The 19,362-nt window shown below is 37.0% G+C and overlaps 1 protein-coding gene across 2 annotated transcripts; it reads right to left on the bottom strand.

Moving 5' to 3' along the window:
* Positions 1–12,337: 12,337 nt before the first annotated feature.
* On the bottom strand, positions 12,338–18,205 carry LOC134816616 (uncharacterized). 2 transcript variants are annotated; one of them, XM_063825550.1, is made up of 4 exons: positions 18,064–18,205; positions 17,595–17,699; positions 16,970–17,169; positions 12,338–14,602 (listed from the first exon to the last, which is right to left on the bottom strand). In XM_063825550.1, the coding sequence occupies exons 1-4, from the start codon at positions 18,151–18,153 to the stop codon at positions 14,599–14,601; spliced, it is 399 nt and encodes a 132-aa protein (XP_063681620.1). In that variant the 5' UTR covers positions 18,154–18,205; the 3' UTR covers positions 12,338–14,598. The 2 variants fall into 2 exon arrangements, with proteins under 2 accessions (XP_063681620.1, XP_063681619.1); XM_063825549.1 differs by lacking the exon at positions 16,970–17,169.
* Between the last annotated feature and the right edge of the window lie 1,157 nt (positions 18,206–19,362).

Here is a 19,362-nt window from a genome sequence, read left to right as displayed (position 1 = left end):
CTTTATCATGCACACAGGGACAATATCACGCAAATGAACAGACTTTATCAAGCAAATAATGTACTCCTACACGAACAATTATAAGATAACACAATATGACCTTGTTTTAATTATTATCAATTTAAAACAAAAAGTGCTGCAGTCTTTTAAATCTAAAACTGACCTGAACACTGAAGACGGCAATGCTTGAGATCTTGTTAGTATTCCTTCATGAGGTTCAGGAGAGATGTGCGGGGGATCTTTATTAGCAGGCTTTCCTGGACCACGATTTAGCTGACAGGGTTCTCCTGAGAAAATAAAATAATCAATACGCGTTTTGCATTTAATTCTATGTTTGCAACTGTCAGACAGCGACAGGATGCACAAATATGTAATTTTCATAAATTAAATTTAAAGGACAAAAGGCACCTGTAAAATTTTGAGTCAGTATATTTTTAAATGCCTTAATTGGTAATCAGAATCCAGTAAGAAGATGGTGGCTTAGTAAATACGTTGCATAAACTTTATACAAAAAGCACATAGACCGTACCTGAGTCAATCGATTCTTGGTAGCGCCGTTTGCACCGTTGAAGTTTACTTATGGAGCTGAATTCCTGATAACAGATGCGATGATACCAGCCAGATAGCAGGTCAATAGCAGTTTTGCCAGATTTTAGGAGAATTTGGCACGTCTCCAGTACCTTTTGGTCTCCCCAAGATGCTCGATCATGGACATTCTTAAGAAGCTTGTCGATAATTTCGACACTGCTTGGGCAACCTAGAAACAAACACAATTAACTTATACATATAGTAAGAGGACATAAATTAGACCATGTACGATGTTTACACTGCAATATCGATATTCGGTACTGCACATTTGAAAGAAAAAACTGGACGATTACATAGCAAATGTTGTTGCTGATATTAATTCCTGCAACTAGTTATTCGTATACAAATTACAAAAGTTTTGAAAAAACAAAGCGGGATATATATATCAATTTAAACTTACTTTTTGTTTGGTTGCCATGCACCTCTTGGCAAAGAATGCAGTTATCTAGTGTAAAGTCGACCCGACGACGTTTCAATTTAGACAAGATCATGTAATAGCAATACTCTGAAAGTGAGGACGGTTAAATTAAATTTAAAAACTTACAAAAGTAAAAAGTAAGTTCGATTGAATTCGAATTCTAACAATTTCTTTGTGCACAAATATTCATGGCATTATAAAAAGTTGAAAAAAGAGCACACGTACCGATTGCAGTTCAAAACGAAAAATGTGAGAGATCTTCGTCTATCGGGCATCCCTGGGGAAGGCAGGGCGGGCCTACGCCCCATACACTTCGAGTTTAAGTCTTCCTCCACAGAGCATTCCGATAGTATGAGCCCAGCAAGTTAGAGATCATCTTATCCCATCGTGCATACACAAATATGTGTGTAATATATATGCATATATGCAGCGTGGGAATGCCAGGGACTGTCTTTCGCTTAATGTCTAATTGTTTACCAGACTTTGTGAAACCAGTTAACTTTAGTATTTGAACATTGTAATTAAGTTCTTGAGACTGAATAATTAAACAAAACGCTAAATATGGAAATATGTATTCGCAAAGTACTCATGTAACTGCACCCATTTTATCATAGTTAGTTTCATTCTAATCTAGATAATATCAGAGAACGCGGTTCCTGAGCACATTGGCTTTAAACAGATAGTTGCAACGTGTTTCTCGAGTCTTAAAACCCCTAGTTTGATATATAGCATGACAAATTCGACCAAAATTATCAAAAACTCTGATTTTCACTACACGCGAGACCCTCAAAATGGGCGTGGCAAAAAAAGGGTGTGGCGGCGAGATACAAAATTGGCAACAAGTCTAATTATGTTCGTAAGGGTCTTAACTACCATATTCCGTTGAGAAATCGTTGTGAACAAACCGATCCAACGGAACCCTTAAATCGACCACTTTTCCCCTTACTATAAATATATAAAACATTAAAAATAGCCGGTGTGACAGTGAAATCTCCCGTCTTTTAGGTATCAGGAGGTCATACCAAATCATTAATACGGAGCACTCGGAACAAGGCGTAAAATCGGAGAACGGATGGAAACTGTGCACGTGCGTTATAGACTGTGCATGGAGCTGAGATGACAGCAAATATATGATATGCGCGCGCTGCATGGCCGACCGCGCGCGGCCCGGCAGATGATATACGCGCGCGTGCGCAACTGTCACGTGACATAACAAATACCGTCAATGCGCTTCACAGAACGTTTCATTGTTATTATTCTCTTTCTCTATTCTATCCATAATTAACTACAACCGATAGTCCGATAGATTTATATATTCAATGTGTAGTATTGAGCCAACTGTCTGTCCTAATGATCCCACAAGTCCGATGCATCATCACACAAGCACCTGCCATTCTACAGAAAAGCTTGTCAACAGTTCTTTTGTAGGGCCGCTAGATAGAAATGCGGAGTTGATCTCCATACTCTAGTATAGTAGAAGCCCCCGAGGCCCGAGCTGAAAAGGCGTGGTATCGGCGTTATAAGTTTACACATTTTAACCAGGCTTCAGTTGCAGTGAAATAAATCATAATGCATCACTTAGATGATAATTATATTGGATATCATTTTTTATTGAACATTTCCGACATCAAAATTTACAGTTTTTACCACATATGGCCTACTGGCATGTCCATATTATAATAGTTCTGATTAGAAAAGAGGGCTTCATTCGGCTTCACTGTACATAGTCTGCAGCTGCAGTTCGTTAATAACATACAGCAGTATTATTAATAGCTGCTAAAAAGTGTTACTCTCCTACATATTATACAATATACTGTAGTAAGTTACAGTAACACACACTGCACTGTTGTAATTACAAACACTCCAATATCATAATATGGATAGACTGTATTATTTTTCTCATATTTATTCTAATAGACGGTGAACAATGATGGTTTTAAATATAACTCAGCGAATGTTTGTGTTGAGTAAAGATTAGCTGCTGTAGCATGGCATAATATTTTACCAGCAGTACGAGATTAATCTACATATAAATTAATCAACTCCATCGTAAAATTAGCGCATATTTTTATTCGATAATTTATGGTTTCTGTGCACTGGCAATTCCTCTTTGTAAACTTGCCCTACATTCTTTAGTACAGGATAATTTTATTAAAACAGTCCTTGTAAACGTATGTAACGACTTGATTAGAAATACCAAGCTTTAAGAGATCTTGAACAAACCCAAATGGTTGTAGAAACTAGAAACCCACAATCCAACATACAAAACATGTTCACTTTCTATCATGGAAGCAAGGTAAAAGCCAACGAAATGACTAGAAACTGAAATGGTTTTGTCTAATAAAATGGATGTACAATGTAATGGTTTTGTCCAATAAAATATATATAATCTGCAATGGTTTTTGTGACCAAGTGTAGTTGTGATTTAGAAACTATCTTTAAGTGTTTAACCGCAACCCACAGGTTGTGCTGCGTGGTGTCTCGAACCAGAAATCGTTTAATATGATTAATATAACTCGGCCATTTCTTCGAAATACCTGGTTAAACCACGTGACATATCCCTCCAGCCACTATAATAATATAAGGGCGTAGTCCCCACCACGTGATGCCCATATAAGGGCGTAGTCCCCACCACCAACGTAGATCCAGAGCTTTAGTGTGGTTATTAAATGTCAGTGAATATATAATATCAGCGTAGAGTAACAGGTGGTACACTGGTGCCTTCTGAACAGCACTATATCACAATATGTGCTAACATGGTCAATGACTACACTTAAAGTTACACTTGTGCGAGCTACCAGTAATACTGGTGACGTCATAGTCACGTGACCTAATAGCCACGTGACCTCAGGTTACTGGTCGTCAGGACCACCGTACCGTGTGAGCTATTCATTTGAAACTTCAGGTTTAACTCAATTTCACCACTTTTCTGTGGTAAATTTACGGAGGTTAGATTTCAGTACTTCAGTCCGGTGGATTGTGGCAGCACAACCGTGCGGCGAACTGTTTGTCAACCTCATAAATATACACTGGTGTTTATTTCTTTCCCACCAGTAAGTTTTTATATTCTTTGAAATAAATATTTAGGCTAGACGATATGCACGGAGCAGATTAGATATATCATAAATACAAGTATACTTTTCAGAGAATATAATATAACCATGATACCATTCAAGAGGATGCATCCTGATGGCGAGACGATGCCCGGATCTGCGGTAATACATCCTAACCTAGACGCCATGTTTAGACTATATACTGTTGTAAAAACACGTGTTCTTGGAATGAGAGAGTGCTTTTTATCAGATGGAAGACAATGTGGCACCTTTGAAAGCATCGACATTCCATCGCAATCATATAATTATTATTGTTTATAATTTTTTTAAATATTTAACACTTTCAATGAAATTGAGGAAACAGTGAGACGACCATTTTATCATTTATAATGATAGTCAAGTTTTAAATATATTTACTATATAATTATATAATTGTTTATAATAGTCAACTTATAAATGTTTTGTAGTTCTATTATTGTACGTTCGTCTTATTATGTAAAGTATAATTACATATTCCTAGAACATTATATCCCACTTTTAAATGGTGGTTTGAGAGCAAACATGTTTTAATAGAGGCTTAAGAGTGGGAAAAAGCACGTACTTAGAATAATCGGGCGTTACTAGGGTGTTACTAGGGTGTTACTAGGGTGTTACTAGGGTGTTTAATCCTCGGTCCGAACAATGGCGCACCCTTCAGGCCTCTAAACTGGCCAAATTCCAACTATCACATTATCGTAACAAAATACGATACAAGCCTATTCTATTCCACCCCACTTACAAGCCTCCGGTCGCTGTTAATCTTTAAATGACCATACATAACTAGAGCCTGCAGGGCTCTGCCCTGAGCGCTAATTGAATCCATAAGGTTTACTTAATTTCCAGTAATCATGTCTGTATACGAGAGAGAGAGAGAGAGAAAGCAGGCTGTGTTTATAAGAATTTATAAGGGTTTATATAACAAGAGTTTATAAAAGGAGTTTATAAAAGGAGTTTATAAAAGGAGTTTATAAAAGTAGTTCCACTGTTAACCAAAGTGTGTCTGTGTGGTCAACAGGGCAGTCTATTAGTTTAATGAGAGTGTTAATTAAAGTGTGTCTGTGTGGTCAACAGGGCAGTCTATTAGTTTAATGAGAGTGTTAATTAAAGTGTGTCTGTGTGGTCAACAGGGCAGTCTATTAGTTTATTAACACTGTTAATTAAAGTGTGTCTGTGTGGTCAACAGGGCAGTCTATTAGTTTAATGAGAGTGTTAATTAAAGTGTGTCTGTGTGGTCAACAGGGCAGTCTATTAGTTTAATGAGAGTGTTAATTAAAGTGTGTCTGTGTGGTCAACAGGGCAGTCTATTAGTTTAATGAGAGTGTTAATTAAAGTGTGTCTGTGTGGTCAACAGGGCAGTCTATTAGTTTAATGAGAGTGTTAATTAAAGTGTGTCTGTGTGGTCAACAGGGCAGTCTATTAGTTTATTAACACTGTTAATTAAAGTGTGTCTGTGTGGTCAACAGGGCAGTCTATTAGTTTAACGAGAGTGTTAATTAAAGTGTGTCTGTGTGGTCAACAGGGCAGTCTATTAGTTTAATGAGAGTGTTAATTAAAGTGTGTCTGTGTGGTCAACAGGGCAGTCTATTAGTTTAATGAGAGTGTTAATTAAAGTGTGTCTGTGTGGTCAACAGGGCAGTCTATTAGTTTAATGAGAGTGTTAATTAAAGTGTGTCTGTGTGGTCAACAGGGCAGTCTGTTTAGTTTAATGAGAGTGTTAATTAAAGTGTGTCTGTGTGGTCAACAGGGCAGTCTATTAGTTTAATGAGAGTGTTAATTAAAGTGTGTCTGTGTGGTCAACAGGGCAGTCTATTAGTTTAATGAGAGTGTTAATTAAAGTGTGTCTGTGTGGTCAACAGGGCAGTCTATTAGTTTAATGAGAGTGTTAATTAAAGTGTGTCTGTGTGGTCAACAGGGCAGTCTATTAGTTTAATGAGAGTGTTAATTAAAGTGTGTCTGTGTGGTCAACAGGGCAGTCTATTAGTTTAATGAGAGTGTTAATTAAAGTGTGTCTGTGTGGTCAACAGGGCAGTCTATTAGTTTAATGAGAGTGTTAATTAAAGTGTGTCTGTGTGGTCAACAGGGCAGTCTATTAGTTTAATGAGAGTGTTAATTAAAGTGTGTCTGTGTGGTCAACAGGGCAGTCTATTAGTTTAATGAGAGTGTTAATTAAAGTGTGTCTGTGTGGTCAACAGGGCAGTCTATTAGTTTAATGAGAGTGTTAATTAAAGTGTGTCTGTGTGGTCAACAGGGCAGTCTATTAGTTTAATGAGAGTGTTAATTAAAGTGTGTCTGTGTGGTCAACAGGGCAGTCTATTAGTTTAATGAGAGTGTTAATTAAAGTGTGTCTGTGTGGTCAACAGGGCAGTCTATTAGTTTAATGAGTGTGTTAATTAAAGTGTGTCTGTGTGGTCAACAGGGCAGTCTATTAGTTTAATGAGAGTGTTAATTAAAGTGTGTCTGTGTGGTCAACAGGGCAGTCTATTAGTTTAATGAGAGTGTTAATTAAAGTGTGTCTGTGTGGTCAACAGGGCAGTCTATTAGTTTAATTAAAGTGTTAATTAAAGTGTGTCTGTGTGGTCAACAGGGCAGTCTATTAGTTTAACTAGCAGGAACCCGTCTTACTCTAAAGTTTAGTTTAATGAGAGTGTTGAAAGTGGTGTTGAAAACATTGGCTTAAAACGTCACTTTACACCCACAAAACTGGTCTCTTACTTTTCTCTTTACTTTTAAAAATTATCTCTCATGGGAGAAAGAGAAAGAGAAATAGAAAGAGAAGGAGAAATAGAAAGAGAAGGAGAAATAGAAAGAGAAGGAGAAATAGAAAGAGAAGGAGAAATAGAAAGAGAAGGAGAAATAGAAAGAGAAAGAACGATGCTTTCTTTAGCTTAGGGTAATCACGCTGATGACATTTTAAACGATTCGGTTTTGAGAACAGGTACTGTTAATGGCACACTGTTACATCATATCCGGTGACTTGTGGTTAAATGTACACATAATTATTATACTAGCTGGAGTATAAACAGTCTTGTTAAACGTGATATCATGTGAGAAGCTCTGGGAAAATTTTCGGTTTAGAAACGGCTTGAAATATGCGGGTTTAAAAACATGCGGTTACGTGGATTTGTGGCTGTGACATTTTCAGAATTATTATATATTGAGATATTGAAGGTCACACGTAGGACTTGAACTTTTATTTAATCTCATCTTTGAACACTCTTACAGCGGGCGCTGGATACATTCACGCCTCCAGCTAAGTAATTTACTTAGTAGTTCTACTTTTCTCTTTGAAGAGAGCTACTGCAATACAATACATCTCGCATCGTGAATATCAGCGTGAGAAGAGTGAGTTTTCAGAACACAAACTTATAAACTCCACAACAAAACTCCACAGATAGCTAGCTCCGAAAAGGAGGGGTTTTCTACACACATACTGATTATTCCTATCATATAACAGATAGCGCTACCAAAAACTACCAGTTGTTGCCGAGAACCGTACCTCCATTATGCTCACAACTTCCTACACTTCACTGAAATACATATGATATCTCAACATTAATGGCCGGGTAATACTAAGTATGTAATAACTACGCACGCACACATTCATATTCCTGGAGCAGTATTACAGTGTGGTACAGTAGATCCCATGTTTAAATATAATATAATAGACTCTACACTTCCTTTAACTTAGTCCCGATCCCCCAGTTATAATACTTACCGGGGATTAGTATTGTTCACATGATCAGGGGTAGTACCGGGAGAGCGTGGTTATAATAAACACACTGGTTTCTTGTAAACGAGTGATTGTTGGCCAGCTAAAAGCGGCGTCTCCAATACCCTGACATAATGCGGGAGATTTGGGAAAGGCAATTTCTATAGAAACAGTGTGTGTGTTTGTTTCTATAGAGAGAGGTTTTACACGTCAGCCGCATCCTGGGCGGGGGCCAAAACAATAGTGCTAATGAATGTTTAATACAAAAGTCATGTCTAGAGTTGCCGTCGGAGACGGATGGTCAGAAAATAGTGAAATATTGCCGAAGTGATTTGTGCCATGTCCCAAAACGTGTGCTATTTTCTACACCAAAACCACGGGCAAATTAACAACCCTTACTTCATAACAATCTTTTAACTCTCCCATCTTTATGATAATGGAATAATTGGACCATGATGCCACGAGAAAATATCCAACATTTCTCCGTACATTTCTCCGTACGGTGTTTGATAAAAAAAAAGTTATGTTAACGCTTTATTACGGGTTTTCACAGGTAAATGATGCGGCATACCGAACACCGGCTGAAATCGATGGAACCAGTGTTGACAGACGGGATTCTAAGGTTTACTAAAAATCCCATCTAGCATTACCAAGTTTTCTTAAGGACTGAGGACGTTATTTCTGTTCTGTCGGTATGGTAATTGTGTGTGTGTGTGTGTGTGTGTGTGTGTGTGTGTGTGTGTGTGTGTGTGTGTGTGTGTGTGTGTGTGTGTGTGTGTGTGTGTGTGTGTGTGTGTGTGTGTGTGTGTGTGTGTGTGTGTGTGTGTGTGTGTGTGTGTGTGTGTGTGTGTGTGTGTGTGTGTGTGTGTGTGTGTGTGTGTGTGTGTGTGTGTGTGTGTGTGTGTGTGTGTGTGTGTGTGTGTGTGTGTGTGTGTGTGTGTGTGTGTGTGTGTGTGTGTGTGCGTGTGTGTATGCGTGTGTGTGTGTGTATGTGTGTGTGTGTTGAACAAGGGAAATATAGTAGTAATATATGCCCCGCTTACTAGTTTAGCTCTTTCTAGTCCCCTGCTACACGGCATGTAAACAGGGATTGGCTAGTTAGAGGCGGTCCGTGTAGGCCTTACACTGTGCTTTCAGCAATACTCATAGGAAACGTTATTCGTTTTCACTCAACAAACGGACGGTGTTAAAAACGAATACCATAACGGTGGTGTTATCAACATTGAGACTTGTTGTTACCATGTGTTACAGTGTTCAGAGGTAATCTGACAAGGTCACGTGTGACCTCAGTCACACGTGACCTTGAAGTAGTCGAGTTTATTACTTCTTATAAACGGAGAAGTGGGCACCTTGCTCACATACCACGTTACCTTGAAGTAGTCGAGTTTATTACTTCTTATAAACGGAGAAGTGGGCACCTTGCTCACATACCACGTTACCTTGAAGTAGTCGAGTTTATTACTTCTTATAAACGGAGAAGCGGGCACCTTGCTCACATACTGCGTGACCTTGAAGTAGTCGAGTTTATTACTTCTTATAAACGGAGAAGTGGGCACCTTGCTCACATACCACGTGACCTTGAAGTAGTCGAGTTTATTACTTCTTATAAACGGAGAAGCGGGCACCTTGCTCACATACTGCGTGGAAGCACTCGACGTCAAACACCAATCTCAAATATTCCAAACATTTCCGTGACATTGTAAGATTCATGCCGATATGTAGTTATGCGCGGATGTAGAAGAATCTCTTAGCTTTAGTTGGGAGTTTGCAAGTAGTTTTAACAAACAGCGCTGACACTTATGATTCCTATATGTATATGGAGACTAATCTTTAAAATGTATCCCTCATATTACATATATTATATTATTATATGCTGACATGACTGAGAAAACAAGTGACTGGCTTTACCAGAACTAGAGGTAAAATACTGCTGCTTCAACTTTAATGATAGGATGAAGTCTTTTTCTAGGTCTGTTTTCAATGCTGAAAGCTTTCCTTATCACAGATTATCAACACGTTACATTTACAACATGCTTTTATTAAAGTTATACTTATAGTCTAGTTAGTATTATATATATATATACTTATAGTTAACAGTCTGATTGTCTCATATTTAGACTAGTGTATAATTAACGGTCTATTCTTTGAAACTTCCCAAAAGCACTGTTGTGTGTTGCGTTGTATAATTTTTCGGTCACTACGAATTAAACGAATTTATAAAATTTCACCGAATGTTAAAGTTATTTAATTGCGATTTTGTTACCAATATTCTAGGGTTATTCTTGAGGGTTGGCATTAAGCCATTTAGTAGTATAAGCCAGTATATTATTGTCTATATATTTATGAAGTATATTAAGCCAGTATATTATTGCCTATGTATTTTTGTACCAGACACAGCATTATGAGCAGTAATGTAGTGGATCTGTAGATCAGCACAATAAATACGAGTTGAACAAAGTAGTCAAGAGATCCTTTATAATAATACTCCTTTATAATAATACTCGCATATTTTACCATAAATTTTTACACCGCATTACAAACCACCATTAACTATAGTTTAAATAATGTGTATATTATGCACATAATGCTTAGATTTTATTAATTTGCGTTGCACTGCCACTACAATACAGGTAAGTCTTCAGTCTCTTGTAGGGCTAGTATATCTCTAGTAGGGCTACTATATCTAATAAGCACTGTCTTTCATTATGAAACATTTGTTCTATAAAACCTTCTGTTCGGGTAAACAGGTATTTTCCTATTTTCCATAAAGCGCACGCGGACAAATGGACAATAAGGACATATTATATAATATATAATATATATTGGAAAATATCGGAATATATTGCACTACCATGCCATTTCTCCGGACAGTAGTAACTAGATATTCTTATATTGGACGCGGAAAAATTGGATTGGCATTTTAGTGACCCGCACACTATGTCGATGAGTTCCTCACGTGTGACTTGTATATAATATGATGCTGAGTTAAATAAAGCAGCTCCCCATCTGGCAGCCTGCGGGGGAGGCACCCGTTACGCTGCTCTGTCTATTAATCACTCTGATATCACGTGTAGCCCACGTGACTTGTGGCCCACGTGACTTGTAGCCCACGTGATGACGTGACCTCCTTTAAAGACACCTTGTGTTAAATAAAGTGAAGGCGCCCACGTGGCTGTCATGTAGGTTGTAGGTCATGTGACCCAGGTTGTAGGTCATGTGACCCAGGTTGTAGGTCATGTGACCCAGATCCCCAGTGAAACTTGTTTCAATTCATTTAAAGTCTCGGGGGAGATGAAGCTTTTATTCATAAGTTATTATATAACTGTATAAAGTACAATGGTGGTATATTTTAACGCATATGACAATATATATTATACATATCATGTACATATATATATTGTTATATATATTGTTCAGCTGTTACTGCCAATCAATATAAGAATATGAAACATGTGTCATGCGAGTAGTTTGTGCCGCAAGTAGTAACATTTAGTTAACAGCTATTATTTATAGTAAGTTAAGTGGGTCAGTAAATTCAGCGTCCCCATGCCTGCTACAGGTACACGTGAATGCCGCATATTTTACTTGTTGATCATCATTATCATGCTGTTGCATAAATAATTGAAAAGGTCCGGAGCCGGGGGGAGGGCAAAGTCAGTACACATACGCAGGGGCTTATTTATCGTTCACTGAGTGCCCGATCGAAATAATTCAATGTTGATAGGGTGTTGCCTCTAAACATCGAATTTTTTAAATATTGACGACGGAATCCTCTAATGAGTAGTTATAGTGGTCCATCTGCAAAATTACAGGTCTCAAATTTGAGTCATACTTATGTAAATGTAAGTGTACACTGTACTGCCTTCCCCCCCCCCCCCTCCCCCCCCCCCCCCCCCCCATATACATTATATGTGTGTTTGTAACAAAACTGCTCATAAAATTACTTTGAGTCACGTGCAAATACGTGATGAGGGTCCACGTCAGCATGTAGTATGTAAATTATTTATTATTTATGAATATAATAACATCATAATTGAATTTCTAATACATACAACATCTAATACAACCATCAACCTGTTGAGTGTCCCACCAACCTCATGACCGACTACCTGTAACTTATAAATGCTTTCTAATGGACATTAAATCAGCGACAGAGGTTCAATAAAAGCAGCACATTTATCGTAATTACAGTACAAATGAGCTTATTATGATATTATGTAATACCGTATAATACGTGCATATTTCGTATTGTTATAACGTGACAGTGAGGAATGATTTGACGTTCATCTCATCAGCCTCCTTCGTGGTTACAAAGTGGTATATATTTATATCATTTACACGATGGTTTCTGTCTTTGAACTGTTGCTGATTGCAACCGCCCCTTAATGATAAGACCGTTAGATCTTGCTCGAGAGAGAGAGAGAGACGTTGCGTAATACTTTTAGCACTGAGCAATCAGTGTGGCATTGTTTAAGATGAGGGTTAAGCAACTTAGTTTCTTTGTTGGGATAGAAATCAAACCATTTTCTTGGCATTAATCTAATTATAAAGCAAATTCCAAAATTTCCAAAACTGAGTAATTAGTAAAATAAGATGAATGTTTGAAAGTCCAACTAGAAAGTTAATTCATCATCTAAATTCTAAACAGAATGATCAATTAATTCTGTTCATTAAAATTGTGTACTGTACAGTACTATACACTTATACAGAATTATTATTATATACACTCTTGTACTGTTGAAGATTTACAGAAAATTTTCTTCAAAAAAATCAAAGATTTCCATATCAAATTTAAATAAAGGAAGAGGCTTTTGAAAAAAAACTTTCACTTAATAATTCTCCAATCTTTGAGATAATTTTACATTGGAAAATTTAATTTTTCAATAGAATAATCAAGTATCAGTATAATGTCTAAATTATTAAATCTGCATAATATACTAATATGTTGACAGGAATAGGTTATACAGAATAATCTCTCAGACCCAATAATCTCTTTAAAGATTTTATAATTTAAAGGTAAAATGTATGATCAAACATATAAATAGGCGATTAGGCTACTGCACTAGACTTTTTCATGACAACCATATATTTTATTAAAGCTATTGTAATTTGTAGGCTAATGCGTTATATCAATAATTCAATAAGTGAAAACCAATTATATAACATGAATAATCAGAGGCGATAATGTACATTTTTGCGGATAGGAATAACACTGCAAAAACCAATATTTTTTAAAGTTATAAACCTATAACAGCATTAAGTTATAAACTCGAGATAAGACTTAACAACGTGCTCCAACAAATAATGAACATTTTCGAATCCATTAATTAATCAATTAATTCATTTATTTATAATGATTGTCATTTACAATATCATAAAAACATCAATCACTCATGGTATCACTTTTTCAGCAATACGATTTTTAGTAATTTCCAACGCTACTCACATACTTAACCATGTAGCTAATAAGTCAGCAAACCTTGTAATTGCACTCATCCACATTACAATTTAAATAGGACCACTTCTCACTTCCCAACCTACTGGAAGGCTTAAAGGCTATTTTATTGGAACTTTACCAATGAGTTCAGAAGACAAGGATAGTTCAATCCATGTGACAAGTTGAAGTTACATAATAGTATGTTAATAGTACTCCTTTATAATATTAATCGACAAATTACGTAAATTGAAGCAACGCAGGTTCTCTTTTTAGTCAAGTATGAAGTATCGAGCTGTCAAATAGCAGCGCTTTAAATTTTCTTATGATCACCAAATAGCTGGAAGCCCTTCCTAATATACTATAATAAATAGCAATCAAAATTACATCATGTCCCCATATTTCAAAATCCTTGAGATGAAAAGTGCACCTAAAGTCGACTTTCAAATATGATCTAAAAAGGATATAATTTTCCAGGATTCAAGTTTGGTTACCATGGTAACCAGGAAGAGTTTCAAGTGCGACTCTCAAAGTTGGTTGAAACTGGCAAAATGATCATTGAAACAAACCATCCTACTAGAGCGAGAAGTTCGTTATCGCCTTATTTCAATCAGTAGACAACATTTTTCTGTGTAATTAAATTTCTTACAAATTTTAAAAACTGTGTGATAAATTTTTGGCCTGAATAAAATAACTTTAACACCAACCATACTACGAACTTACGAAATATGTGAGTTTAGTGCGTGAAACCATATTATATAAAATATACGTTGCACTTGCAGAGAGGTTGCAACAAATCGGCTCGTTACTTAGTTAGTTTACATGTTATATAACCAAATCATATAAATCATACTTGTCAGGAACACAATTATGCCTTGTCTTGCCTCCTCCGTTCCATAATGAGATTAATCCACGAGCAACTCACATTGGTCGAATATCTTAGTGTCAAGCAGTGTCATAAAATATATTTACAAGATTTTTACATATCACACACACACACACACGCTCCAACAAAAGGAATTAATGTATTAGAGCATTCTTATGAGCTTAGAGTTGCCCATGTGGTCCGCCCAGAATTTGGGATGTTCAGCAAGTGCTCCCTCAACATTCCTGCCACCGCTGGTGCTCTTAGACCTGAAGGATCCAGGTATGGGTACCATGGGCTTGCCGGTTAACTGACCCACGGCGGAGGAAACCTTGCGCTTCTGACCCATCGGGATCTGGAGGTGTGAGATATCGTCCTGAGTAAGTTTGCGGAGGTTAGTACAGCTGGTGATACCCAGGTGACTGAGATAAGAGACAGTCTCTTTTGAGAGCATGTGCTGGGCTGCCACCTCTTTGAGTGTCGGGGATTCCTCTACCTGGAGGGAGGTATGTGGTTATTAGAAACATGCTGCTTCAACTCCAGGGTATAATTAGTGGTGTATAGCGTGCCTGGTATTTGTTAATTAGCTGCGGGTTTGATTGTGCTGCGGGCATTTGTGTGATTTGACTGGCAGGTCTCAGGGTGGTAAAGCTATTGTGTTTGTCAGTGAACTGTCTAGCGCAGTGGAATGAAGCTCGGGATGGCATGAAGCTCGGCGACTATAAAACTGTTTGAGGGTGTAGAGTTATGGGATTTTAGTGGTTGTGCCCAAATTTAATTCAATCATGAAGGCTAATGATAAAGTGGTTTTTGTGACTTCCTTTTTTATAATAATTACCTAGAATGATTAAATACCATTTACACAAAAAATCGATTTAATTTGGGTTTGGCGATTACATTTTTATATTTAAACGCAACTTCCTCGACCACTATACTATAATAAAAGAACGTCAGTGCTAAAGAGGCCCTAGTAGGTAAGTGGAATGACCAATTACATGGTACTTTGGGTGAGAGAGAGAGAGAGAGAGAGAGAGAGAGAGAGAGAGAGAGAGAGAGAGAGAGAGAGAGAGAGAGAGAGAGAGAGAGAGAGAGAGAGAGAGAGAGAGAGAGAGAGAGAGAGAGAGAGAGAGAGAGAGAGAGGGAGAGGGAGAGAGAGAGAGAGAGAGAGAGAGAGAGAGAGAGAGAGAGAGAGAGAGAGAGAGAGAGAGAGAGAGAGAGAGAGAGAGAGAGAGAGAGAGAGAGAGAGAGAGAGAGAGAGAGAGAGAGAGAGAGAGAGAGAGAGAGAGAGATACTCGGCTGGCTTACAGAATAACAGTGCACAATATAGAGAGATACAAGCCTTACAGAATAACAGTGCACAATATAGAGAGATACAAGCCTTACAGAATAACAGTGCACAATATAGAGAGATACAAGCCTTACAGAATAACAGTGCACAATAACAGGCTTCTTGGGAACTACCAAACTAAAATATTTGAAATTTTTCACGAATCTTGGTTCCATGAGAAGCACTATTTTAGCTTTTTAAGGTGTAATGGCACTTAGCAACGGCACTGAGATATACGAGCATGCGGTAAAAAACTTAATATTTTATCTCAGAGCTCTCTTTTAATTGTGAGCAGTGCAGTATGTGTATTTTTATTGAAATTACAGTATATAAATTAATAATATTAATGCTAACTGGCAGCTAACTGTCAAGTACTGGCTAACTGCCAGCTAACTGTCAAGTACTGGCTAACTGCCAGCTAACTGTCAAGTACTGGCTAACTGGCCAGCTAACTGTCAAATACTGGTTAACTGCTAGCTAAGTACTGGGGTGAGTCGACACAGCTCCGTGTACAGGTTATATGTGTTAACTGTTAGGCTAGACAGCTGATATGATAAATTATCAGACCTTAACTTGACAGAGTGTGTAGTAGCAGCAGCAGATTATCCGACCCTATCTACCTTTTATTATATCTATACTACCTTTTATTATAGTGTACAATACATACTGTATAGTGTCTAACATTGTGATATACCATATTGTAGTAACTAACATTGTAATATACATAACTTACATAGTACATACTATATTACATAATAGTGCCTACTACCTATTATTATAGTATATAGTAAACTGTATTATATTATTGTAGTGCTGTGTAGTGTACTGTATTGTAATTTGGTGAGATAAGTGAATGCTCTGCCATAACTTGGTAAAAAGTGAATGGGGCTTACTAATTATATTTGGATTAATAATTTTATTTTATTAATGTTTGAACCCTGCATAATAGTATCATCACAATGGTCAGTTATAAAGTTATGTATTATTATTATTCTAATCTTTGTGCTGTCTCTTATGGAATAGCATTAACAAATGTACATTCAAAAGAGAAGGACTGCAACTGTGCTAACATTTAGTTAAATTAAGTCACAACATGCATTAACATGTAATAATCCAATTACATCCCATAAATGAGCACTGTTACAGTGAGATGATCTATTAGCCAACAACAATTATATAAGATGCTAACATATAAATAAAGCTTGTAAAATCAACAGGACAATTAATTAAAAACTAATCAAAAACTTATTTTTAACAAGATCAATGTATCCAGCATACAGCCCGAAGTGATGATTACCATGGCAAATTTATTTGAAGGGGCTTATAAAGGTTACATGCATTCGGTGACAGGGTGTAACTTTTCAGTTATGATGAAAATTTTGTTCGAAATTTTCCAAGGAAAAGTTTCCTTCAACATTCATGTCATAACGAAGGCATGACCGGTATTATAAGTGAAGATCGTTTCATGTCAGAATGAAATCAGCAAACTAGCCTCATTGTAAAAAGCATGTTCATCTCGTGCAATCTGAAACATACCATTTCTCGGACTTCCTAAACCTCCTCTCCGTGAAACCTTTTTTCTTGGAAGGCTTTGTTTTCAATGGTGTGCTATTACTTATGGGCTTCTCGTCAAGGGAGGCTAATACAGTTTTCTCAACACTGGGCACACTGGTAATAGCATTCTTGCGCTCTTCCTGTCTTGGAAACTTGAGGCATCCGGGCCCGTTGACTGGCGTCTATAATGGCAATAAAAATAACTTACATTACAGCAAATTTGAGGTGACATTTAAATTAGGTATATGTCAATATTATGTCAGCATCGGTTCAAAACCAACATACAACCAAGCAAATTTGTGTCGTATTATAATATTTTTATTGAGAGATGTGATCGAATAGTCACCATTCCACTATCATGAACAAGAATTATAATGAGGTCACATCCAAATTGAAAATAGGCATAACAATAGTCTTGTCTGTGCTGTGGGTTGATTATAATATCGCACAACAGACCAGAGGATAATTTGGTAGAATTAATCGGATAACTTGCATGTTACACTTGCAAACTGCACACGCAGCACATGTAAGGGCATGTTATGGCACATAATATGTAGCACGGTGAGTATCACTAAACCGCGCCAGTGGTGCAGTAATCACTTCTCACCTGCATGCTCGATGTAAAGTCGGCTCCAGTGACCTCTGCGATGTCAAACCAATCCACTTCTTCGAATAGTTTGCAGATTGACTTGAATTCGTTCCAGGATAAAACCTGAATTAAATTGTCAAGGTCGATATTTCCAACATCTTGAGAGATTAACTTTAAATATATTATTCTATGTACATATATTCTAAATAAAACGCATTTTTACTGTGCACAAATTACGTTCTACCACATGCTGTGCTGAGCACACTTTAAATAGCGGGCTTTACCGGAGGAATGGAATAGAAATTTAATTATATAATTAGTGGTGGACATTATATATGACAAAGCTGGGTGGCAATTCCATTGCTGTGCCTTTATCCAGCTTACGCAGGAGAGGGCAGTTCACTTTGAAGTTTTAAAATCAAATTGACTATTAAGTCGTGAAAATGTACGTACAGAGATCATAATATGATTATAGGATTTAACTTACTTGAGGTGGACCGTCCAAAAGGATCACACTTTTTCCGTCGATGACAGTCCTTTTAATAGCGTTCAGCGGACCAGCCATATCAGCAACCATATTATTAATAAATCCCGAATGTTTACATACTCTTTACATGCCTGCACAATTAGAGAATAGTTTATAGCTTTGTATAATTAACAAAGGAAGGTGCAGTGTGGTGACATAAGATTGATTTGCTCGTGACAATGATTGTAACAGGATCAATGATTTCAGCAAGAATTAATACAGTGCTGTAATCAAATAATATCTTGTATTGTTACTGAATAGTCTATTGAACTGTAAAGAATACTACATTTCCTACTATTGAACAATATTAAATTATGTAGTTACAGTTATTATAATATGCTACATTTTTGTGTAAGATCTTTGGAGTCAAAGAAAAGTTTAAATAGTTGTACAACTAAGCTCTTCCCTGAGTTACCTAGCAAAAGAAGAGCTGTATCTTAGTTCAGTCTGTCCTTATAGGTGGCATTAGTGCTATCAGAAGAAGGCTGGGCCTGGATGGCCCACAAGAGGATAGCATGAAGATGCTCTACTTGCCTCTGGGATATGGCAATCCTGGGGGAGGTTGCCAGAGATATCAATGTGTACAGTAGGGAATGGTTGCAAGTGTTATGAGGGAGGAAGAAGAACCCCTTGTATCGACTTCATAGTTTCAAGACGATATCGACAATGTATGTTCACTGATCTATGCAAATGCAACCTCAAAAGAGCATTATGGTAGGTGACATGATCTGACTTGCTGCAAATTTAATTATTAATTAAAAATAATAAGTGTCAGCAAACTTCCTTCTTTTCAATTCACCTTGGTGTTCATATTAATTAAACGATCCTAAAACTGGTGATATTTTTGGTGCACCCAATATATTTGACTGAAGTTGCTTGCACCCTTTCAAAGTTACTCCCAGAAGCTCAGCCAAGCTAGAAGTTTTAAATCTCAATGTGTAAAAGACACCATTCAGAACACTGATCACTCATATCAGTACTTTGAATCACTCAGTACTTTGAATGATTAAATACAGAGTTGATATCTAAATATCAACAACTGCAAGATGGTCTCAGTTCTATCATAGACCCAATTACTAAAATGTAAGATTTCTTGAATAATGATTCTGTGCTTTCTTCCATTTCTCTAATTTCTTGTTCTTTCTCCTGCAGTGTTTGAGTACACTCAGATTTTAACAAGAATTGCGCCCGTTGTTTCGTTTTGGCGGACGCTAGATTCCCATTCCACATTCACTATAAGTATAACTATAAATATAAGCT

Source organism: Bolinopsis microptera, chromosome 6 (genome assembly GCF_026151205.1).
Source record: "Bolinopsis microptera isolate Bmic1 chromosome 6, MBARI_Bmic_1.0, whole genome shotgun sequence".
NCBI classification, from domain to species: Eukaryota; Metazoa; Ctenophora; class Tentaculata; order Lobata; family Bolinopsidae; genus Bolinopsis; species Bolinopsis microptera.
The sequence above is the reverse complement of the archived record's forward strand: the minus strand, read 5'-3'. Positions and strand labels throughout refer to the sequence as shown.